We start from the raw sequence: 10,000 nt of genomic DNA, 5'->3' as shown, positions 1-10,000 counted from the left end.
CCTCGCACTCCGGCCACACAGAACCGTGTAGTGATTCCGGAAAATTAGTTGCCAATCGTCGACCATCGTCCGCTTCGACGTTCTCGGTACCAAGAAAGGGGCCCAGTCTGGCTTTTCCGACGAGGAAATTACTGCCACATACCAGAGCTGGCATCCTGTTCAAACGAGACGGACGAGAGACGATGGTCCTCACGCACGCATCATTCTTCCGCTCCCCATCAATCGTGTGTCCTCACGCACCACCACCACCATTGGAGTAGGGGGCTTTGCAGCACCCAAAACACAAATTACATCGTCCTTAATGACACATCGCTTGCTGCTGGTGTCTGGGGGCTACCGGTTGTCCAGCAGTTCTGTGCCAACGAAATGGCAATGGACGGACGGTCGGACGGTCGGCCAGCCGGCTGTCAGCGGAAACATGATGTTTATGACGAGCAATTTCCGCCGAGAGCCGTGAACCCGGTGGAGGTGGTGGTGCCAAGGGGGCCACGCGACACGCGAAAACAATGTGAAAAGAATCGGAAGGAGCGTACGAGAGACGACTGTCCTCGCAGTTTCGGCCAGCTGCTGATGTACCGGTCCGGTGCGTGGGGTGGCCATTGTTCCGTTCCGATTGGGTGAATGCCAGTTGGCGTGTAGAGGGCCCCCGGAAATGGTTGCTGGCGGCTGCGGAGGCATCCGAGGTTTGCGCTAATTATCGACTGTCCGGTCCAGTTCGGGGTGCGCGCGTTGTGGGTGCTGCGACGGGGTGCTGCTGATGCGCGCGAAAATTCGAGCAGATAATTACACGCACGCCATCATCGTCGTTGTCCTGTCTCGTCTTGCACTGGGACCGTTTCCGGTATGTGACGGATTATTGAATGACCTGCCGGCGGTACCGGCCGGGGCTTCGGTTCCCTTGTGGCTTTCGTCGACGCAAAACGTTGCAAATGGCGGCAGCTGAATTATCATATAATTGACCAAGCCAACCGAGGGCTGCCAATGCTGTCGATGACGTTGATACCGAGCTCGTGGCGCTCAAGACACCTCGAGTCCTTTTTTGGCGAGGATGCTGCATTGTGTCGAGAGATAAAGTGTTGTCTTTGATTCTTCTTTCTAAATGATGCTTCAATCGTAGAATGGCCATTGATGACTCCTGACTAAACTATCTTTCTTTCTCTCTCTCTCTCTCACTCCAGGATCGCCACATTCGGGCAGATAGCGATGGGGTGCCAATTGTGGACGGCTCGCAGGACTACACGCTGCTGCTTGGCTACGAGAACATCACGCACACTGTAATTAGATTTAAGCGCAGTCTGGATACCTGTGATATGAAGGATGATTTCCCGATAACGGTAAGTGGATTTCAGGTCGACAATCACTAACAATTCAGTCACGTACGAATGCCCAACCCAACGGGGAGAAAACCCACGAGCTCTCGAGCGGCTGTCGATGACGACGACGACGACGACGACGTTCGACAATCTGTCAGTTCCCAAGTGCTCGTGTGTGTGTGTGTCTCTGTAGGTTCACCATTGTAGGACCGCTCAAAGACCGTGACAACCCGGACAGCGTGAAGTAGCGCTCCAAACAATGTTACAAGTAGCCAATTTGGTAACATTTCCCATCGACATCGACATCTGGAGGACCCTCCAGGAGCGTGGACATTTCCAATTGTTCCAAATGCTGCATCAAACGAATCAAACTCGAGTCGCACGACCTCGGGAACGGATCGAGCGGGCGGGCGAGCGATTTGGGCGAGATTCAAATTTAATCGTTTGCAAACTATTGCCATAAATCAGATGACACTCTGGCCACTTCCGGGGCTCGGTCCTGGCTGGGGCTCACTACTCGGGAGTTTCGGTCCCGGGAAACCGGAGACAAGATAACGATCAAACGGAAAACCTCAAGAGCGCCCCCCACCCCCGTCGTCTGCCAATCCTCTGCAGGAAGGAAAAGGTCAGCCAAAAGGCAAAACCACGACCAACAGCCAACTAATCGACAGACCACGGTCGAAGCGCACCAGCCATCCAGATTCCCGGAGATTCCCTCATCGGTTCGGATCGGAGGACAATCTACCTCTTCCAGCTAACAACGACGTCAACCATGACGACGACGACGACGACCAGAGTGTCCTCTGCGCTCTTTGGGACGACGACGACGACGATGGCCGTTCGATTGCCGTTAGCTGCTCTATTTGCATATCGTCAGTATCACCTTGCACACCGTCCAGGTCGACACTTTCGTTTGGCTTCAAGCGGACTCGATGGCTGGCTGGCTGGCTGGCCGGTGCATCGACGACGACGACGACAATGCGGCCGCCTGGCGCAGAATGTGCTAAATAGAAGTGATGGTGGTGGGTTAAAACCCACACCCAGAGACCCGAGAGATATCCCGAGATTGCCTTGGTTGGCTTCGAACAGACAATCGTTCCGGAAGCGATTTATAAACGCAACATTCGGTGCCTGGCCTGAGGTTTGCAGCCATTGTCACAGCACCACCCTCACCACCCCGGGGGCCGAGGGATAGGTAAAGTTTTCCCAGAAACTCCCTTCTCTTTCCGAGGTTGGTTGGGAAAAGTTTTCTTTTCCATTTCCTGCTTTCCGTTCGGTTCTGTGGATCGATGCTGGGGCCTCAGTTCGCCTTTTGCTGAAAGAGTTCAGCAGCAAATCAGCATATCGGAGTACAAGTTAACGGCCCGTTCCCGTTCCCGTGGGCGTACCGAAGACAAGCTGACGCTCGGGCACAACGTGCACCAGCTCCTCGATCGGGAAATCGGAAAGTGAAAGATGAATCCAATTTTCCTGCACTTTACCCCATCGAACACCGACCAAAAACGCAAAACCAACAAACCAACAAGCAGCCCCCCGTTTCGGTCCTTGATTCCCTGTCTGTTCCTCGAGGAAAAGCAAGGTTTGGCTAAGAATTTCCATTTTACTCCGGTACACGGATGTTCGACGCCGTCGTTCGGATTCATCCAGAGATCGTCGCCATCAGTTTGCGCTCTCGTCGTCGTCGTCGTCGACGTTAATAAACAGAGAAGGAATTAAAGGAACTTTTCCAATTGGTTTGGAATTACGATGACAGTTGAAAAGTCGATGGGTATTCCGAGGGCGGGGGTCGAAGTTCCAAGATGATGCCTTTCTTTCGTGACCTGGCCGCAGGAAGAAAGAAGAAAGCAGGTTCACGTCAGCCGCCCGCCGACGAAACACCGAAGGGATGGTTACAACACGAATGAGCATTAAAATCAGATGATGCTTTATTTATTGTGTAATTAATTTGTACCACTTTACGGTCTTGTTGCACTCCGCTTCTCCCTCACGACCTTCTGATCCTAACTGCGTGGCTGCTCCATTCCAGGATTTAGGGGGTTGGAGGGGTTGTTGTGTTTGGGAAAAATTGGAAAACTCTGAAAAGCGATCCTTGGGGTGTTCCGGTGGGACGTCAAGAATCATAAATCAGCCGTTTTTGTGACACTTGCTTATCCGGAGAAAAAGGAAGAATTACATTAGGGACTGGTGTTAGTGTGATAACGATCATCCACAACGCGCAACATACGTGTCGAGAATGTAAAAGAGATAATACCCGGGTGGTTCTTGAAAGGTAGCACAGAACACACACACACACATGCTCTAATCAGCTTTGGAACGATTTAAATTCCTGTTCTGAAAAGCGATTTGATAACGATCTGACTAACACAACGCGGATGCGCATTCCAGCATTCCTTCATCAAACCACACACGCGCGTATACGCTTAATGTTGTTAAAAGGGAATCCTTTTTGGGAGAAACGAGACCCTCAAAAAACATGGATATCGGATATGGTGGACTCCGACTCCGGCACAATCCAATAAAATCGACCATTAGCCAACTGAAACCCACAAACTCAATTACCTCGAAATTCAATCATAATCCGAGACCATCCGTGGCCAGTTCGGGGTGGTACCGAAGCCAGGGGTCAGACCGCACACCGAACGCACATAATTTTGCACCAAAAACCTTAAGACAGCAGCGATCCGGGTTCCCAAAAATTGGGAACGATCGGGAAGCAGCATCGCAGCGGTTTTGGCGAGTGGCAAATTCCATTAACTTCTTCCACCTATTTTCCCTGGTCCCTGGGAGTGGGTTGAAACGGTGGCGAGCGAGTGAAAGTTTGTGTTCCCTTCTTCGGCCTTAAGAGCCATCGAGCCACGGTCACGATGGCTCGCCAGTCGGGCACTCCCGGAGTTTGGTTCCGATTTAATTGAGATAAAACCCCGGCGCAACTCTCGGTGCGCAGGGGAGGGGAAGGGTGTAGCGGGCCCTGGAAGGTAGATTAAGGTGTCGGCGAACAGTCGAAATCCTGTTTTCTAATTGGAAATTGAATTATGAAAATAAGGGAACAACACACAATACTTGGGCCAGGGGGCTCCTTATGATGGCGATAGCCGAATGGATTTTCCTCGGTTTTGGCCGAGGGAAAGCGCAAAATAATATTTGAATATAAATTGAAATTAACATGTGCAGTGATACAAATGAAGCCTCCGGCTGCTGGAGGTACGACGGGGCTCGAGCATAATAATAAACGAAGCGAGAAATAAAACCAAATGCCGGGTTGGCCAAAGGAAGGACCGAGTCCCTCCCTCTAAGCATTCCGGTGGCCACCGGTGGTGGCTGGGTGTTCTTTGTCTGCTACCCTACCCGGAGGAAACCGTCGACGACGACGACGACGCGTACTTTCACCACGGACGGTGGAAAATGCTCGCAATGATTGGGGAGTCCATCCGGTGGTGCTCCCTCCGCAAGTTACCGCATCTCGCGAGTTGTTGATTGAAAAACAAATGCAAACCAAGGTGCGGTACGGTGCGGTGAGACATTCCGACGAAACGAACGGGGGGAGGGGCGAAGAACACCCTCTCGAGCGCATTTTTTATTAATCAAATAAGCTTGCACTTACCATTTCATAAATTCTCCTCCCATGGTTGCAATCCAAGACATAAAACCGTCATCCGTACTCCCTCTTCCACTCAACGCGCCGTCGTCGCCATCCATGGATTTGTAAATGTCCATAAAGACGTCTGCCGTGGCTTGTGAGTCTTTCTTGAGGAGGAGAGAGATAGCATTCCGATGACGGTTGCGATGATAAATTCTCTAACGAACTTAGAGTTTCTTCGGTTCGTTCTTCGTTTGGTTCGAACCCAGGGCAAAGGGAGCACCCAGCAGGTGTTCTGATGAGACCGTAGTCTCCGGATCCCGAAGTATTTGCATATGAGGATGGAAATTTAATTAAATTTCTCTCAACCTCAATTGTACCTGAATTGTAATGCAAACATCATGCAAAATCATCCAACGAACTTTTATTGTGTGTGTGTGCCGAAAAGGGGAATTGACTGACAGTGAATGTGGTCAGTCGGTTACTGTCCGGCTGCCGTTGACGTGTATCGAACGGAAAACTTGACGAGAAAAGCAAAGAAATCGATGAGTCACTGTTTGTTTGTGACGTAAAAGGATGATGGACGACCGGAGAAATGGAAGCACCGACGAGAGCACCATCGTTAAAGTGCGAAGCGAAACCATATCGCAATGATAAAGATTGTAGCAACATTCTCTACCGAGAACGTTCCAACAAAATATGCTGCTACTGGAATGTGCAGTATTACAAACTGATCGCTCATGAAGATTTGGAAGCATCCACGCCATCAACAGCAGCAGCAGCAGCAGCAGCAGAAATATCCAATTGATAGGACCACGAATCGAAACAGATAAAATTTCATGCTTCGTAATTCTATTATGGCCACAGCGCAACGCATCGCACACAACGAACGCACCAATTCCAGCGCACTCTCCCCATAACAGAGTATAATCCTGAGCGAAACTGAGGCGGGTGGGGCCACCAGGAGGGAGGAGGGCGCATTATTCTGGCCGAATGCTTACCGATTTCAAATCAATGCTACACCACCATTGCCATTGCCACTGCCACCGTGTACGAGTGTGTGTGGGGCGGAAAATATTGCACTTCTTTTGTGTGGTCTGTGTGTGTGTGCGCCCTCTATCCCTGCGCCGGAAACGGAACACCCCACGGACGGTGCAAGGCCAAACCCCACCGTCCAACCAGCTGGGAAATGTTTCATTTTCGTTGCGGAATTGGGTTTTCGGTCGGATTTTCCGATGAATTTTCCACCCCAAAAAGTCACAGTGGGATTCTCGCTCTCTCTCTCTCACTCTCTCTCTCTCTACCGCTCTCTCTGTGTCTCTCTACTGCTCTTGCGTCATGACAGGACGTTAGGTGGTTGGTGTTGGTGTAGAAGTTAAAAGTACGAGTCCGCAAACCCGGCGCGAATCAGTGTTACTAGCCCAATTGGCGTCGCAATTGCGCGCTGGAGAGAACCGAGCCCCAAGCCTTGCTGTTTATGAGAGATGAGCAATTTAAATCGATTATCTTCCACCAATTGCCAGCGCCACCGGCACCGTCACGGAGACTCCCTTTTTGGGTGGCAATTATGTGCAATTTGGAGGAAACAATTGGAAAACACCCGATCCCGGGGATGCCGAGGACAATTGGCATGATTGCAGTATTGCAATTGTATTGAAGCTCGATTAGCGATACATCGCATCCTATTTCTCGAAATTGTCTTGTCTGATTCCCTTTTCTTTCTTTTCTTCCTCTTTTCTAGAACGACACAATGCGTGTCATTTTCATGTACTCGAAGGAGAAACCCCGGAAAGGATCAGCACAGGCCGCCACGTTACCGCAGCCACTCGTCGCTTTCAAGGGTTCCCGCTCATTGTTCCTTACGCAGCGTTCAAGCCAGGACGAGCTGGTGAACGCACCGAGCATAAGTGTTCTGGAGTTGCGCAACGAGGACGTTGAGCTACCGGAGAGCGACGAAAGCCTCTATTGGTGTAAAATCTTCAAGCTCGACGATTTCGTCCAGAAACACCATTTGGTGCGGGTAAGTATTGCGAGATGGCGGCGGCGGCGGCGCCGGCCCCGAGGCGTCCTTTTCACCGACACATTAAAAACTTTCGCTCGATTCCGGGTGGATTAACAGCGATCCCTAAACCACACTAGCCCTGCCTGTGTGTGTGTGTGTTAATGTATCGGAAAAGGGACCCCGTAGTGGTCGGTTAAAGTTTCGTGGTTCACTGTTGGCCGCACCTCGACCAAGAGCGTGGCCGAGAAGCTGAATTTTTCGTCCAAAAACTCTAGTCCGCAAACGGCGCAGCAGCACAATGAGCCGAACTGTTGAGTCGAAAAATGGGCAACTATTTCCGGCCTCAGGGCCGTAGCTGGGGAACGGGGTTTGCGTTCAATTTCCGGCCACCATTTCCATTCAATTTAGTTTCGGTCAACCGCGGGTCGAACTTTCGGGCGAGGCCGACCACGCGTATTCGGTGTGTGTGTGATTGTGTGTGTATGTGTGCCCTAAATGCAACAAATGTGGTGGGTTTGATAAGCCTTTTTTGAGGAAAGAGAGAGAGAGAGTTAGTGGGGTGTGAGCACCGGTAGATTTGGAAATTGCGAAACATTGTTCATTGTTGGAGGCCATTTTTCGATGGAAAACTTTGCTTTTATCGTTGGCTGAATTTTAAGAAACTATAGGCCGAGCAATTAAGCCTCATATTTTTCGACTTGCAGAAAACATCAGGAGCATAATCCAAATTCATTTAAAAAAACATTCAAGCTCCTCACAAATGACTCCCTTAGAACAAACATCCAGAACGAAAGCAATCAGCACATTTTGGGAAACAGATTTTCCCGTTTTCTATCAAAAGCACCTGTAACCGAAGGCTGGAAGGAGGGACTTTAAAACACGCTTCCAAAGCACACAGACGGTAGAGCTGTGGAAAACGGATGGAAAATTTATTTATAATGTGTAAAAAATTGGAAGAAGTGTCGCTTGGTACTGTGGTGCTGTGTGTACTCTTCCAATTTCCGTTATCATTATGTTGATATATGTATGTCGTTCTCGTTCGAGTGGCGAGCGGGTAAGATGTACCGACCGATGCTGGAGTGTTGGATTCTTTCTTTGCAAAGTGTTGGACATTTTTTTCTCCTTTTTATCTCACCAACCTACGGAGTGCTTCTACGGAGTACCCCAGGAACAGTCAACAGACGGGAGGAACAGCGACAGCCCGAAAATGGTCGGACGATGGTGAAAAATGGTTTCGTCAGCATAAAGCTGAATGGAGGAAGTGGACTCCCCAATGCAGTGCGGTTGTCCTTGCGTCCATTTCGAAGGCGTTGCCGTCGGTCTACGATAAGAAAGTTGTAAAAAAATCATTTCCTCACGTTTCTCGCTCAACGGAATCGTTCGCCGGCGGCCAGGCAGTGCTACGGCTATGAATCCACCGAAGAAGATCTCGGAAGATGGCTGCTGGCAGCAGCATTACTTCACACGCGCCTTGCAACCGCCACGGCACGACATGTGCATTCCGGTGAAGGAAAGAATTGAAAGAAAAAATACGAGAGAAAGGAGTCTCTTCGGAATAAAGGGACTCATTTTCTTCATCTTTCTGCACGGCGACTCAACTCGGGCGATGCTGGCGGTGGAGACAAGGGAAATTGATTGGAAAATATTTCCGGCTGTCGGAAAATGATGTTGATGTGATAGACTGTCGCGTTCGCCTCGGTTTCCATTCCTAGTCGATCCTTTTTCACTTTTTTTAGACTTCAGCACATGAAATGGAATGAAGTTTGATACACTTTTGGGGGGGTGGGAGGGCAGAGCATAGAACGGAACAGACACACCACACGCGGATTTGAGATTAATCGGAACAGCCGCTTCTTGTTGACGGATGTTCCCAGCCGATGTAATATCCTGTGCGCATGCATATCATCGATTCCCGGGAACCCGGGTTCCGCATTTACTGCATTCTTTGCGATTTTCCCGCATGCGTAACCGACATCCGCACCTCACCACCACCGTCATGCAATTGCAAACGTTCATCAACATCGAAAACCGGAACAAATGTTGCTTGCGGCCCATTTGACTATCCAGATCGGCTCTAATGGAACCAAAGTGACAGTTGTGTGTGTGCACCGAGGGCGGCAATTTGTACCGCAAAGCAATTTCACCATTTCGATTGTTGGATATAAATCTGAGGACCTTGGTTTTTGGCCTCACCAGCAATACGCAAACATCGCATCAAGAGGGATGAGTTTTGAAATGGAGAAGAGAAAGCAAAGACCAAAGAGCCTTGCTACCGTCCAGGCCATACCGAAGGCAAACATTGAACCGATTCAAAAGGAATCGAGAGTCGCCTCAGAGTGCCTTCGGGCTAGGGGCTCTTATTGTTTCTGGACGCAAATATTTGCGTTCTCCGTTGTAATAATCCCCAAAACCAACGACAAATTAAAGACTTTTGCTCCTCTCGCTGCTGCTGCTAAAGAAATGTTCGTTAAAACATGTTTCGTGAGGTGGGGTAATAGGGAAGAAAAAAATTATTCGAATCCTGCGCGACGTGCGGAATGTTGTAACACGAGAGTCGCGTGTCCGTGAGGTCGGGCGCGAGAATCTTACCACGGCGCCGTGTTTTGCGTAGCGATCGAACCGAAATCCACTCAAACAATTGCTTCAAGAGCACTCTCTTCAAGCGCAGCGAAAACGGAAAGCAAAAAAGGGGTCCCGCCATTTGGTTGGTTGCTTCGGCCCCGGGAACCCCGAGGGGAATTAAAACCCATCGAGGCCGCGGTGAATAAATGAATTATTCCAGACTCTCGGGATACACCCTCTCTCTCTCGAGCGAGGGGGTGAATCTTTGACGTCGCTGAACGCGCGTCCCTTCCCCACGACCGGGCGCTGCGTGTTGGAGTGGAATGTGGCCTCTAAACGAAACGCCGGGACACCGCACGTCTTGGAACGTTTATAATGTGGTAGCGACAGTGCGAGCGCGCGGAAATGGATCGCGTTTCCCAACCTAAGGACGAGGAGATGTAATTTGATCTATGGATTCGTTGCACGTGATGGTAGCTGGTCTGTATCGCGTGCCAGACGACGCCACGTTAATTAGAAATTAAACGAACGGGCTCGTATTACGCT

At 50.2% G+C, this 10,000-nt stretch overlaps 1 protein-coding gene across 1 annotated transcript in view; it reads left to right on the top strand.

The window, feature by feature from the left end:
- LOC125953598 (MOXD1 homolog 2-like) overlaps positions 1 to 10,000 on the top strand; it is a 53,726-nt gene that overhangs the window by 26,565 nt on the left and 17,161 nt on the right. Inside the window, exons 3-4 of the mRNA XM_049683266.1 lie at positions 1,179 to 1,334; positions 6,632 to 6,910. Of these exons, the coding sequence (XP_049539223.1) occupies positions 1,179 to 1,334; positions 6,632 to 6,910 (435 nt within the window). The remainder of the gene's footprint in view (positions 1 to 1,178; positions 1,335 to 6,631; positions 6,911 to 10,000) is intronic.

The sequence above is a fragment of the Anopheles darlingi genome, chromosome 3 (genome assembly GCF_943734745.1).
Source record: "Anopheles darlingi chromosome 3, idAnoDarlMG_H_01, whole genome shotgun sequence".
Taxonomy (NCBI): domain Eukaryota; kingdom Metazoa; phylum Arthropoda; class Insecta; order Diptera; family Culicidae; genus Anopheles; species Anopheles darlingi.
The sequence above is the reverse complement of the archived record's forward strand: the minus strand, read 5'-3'. Positions and strand labels throughout refer to the sequence as shown.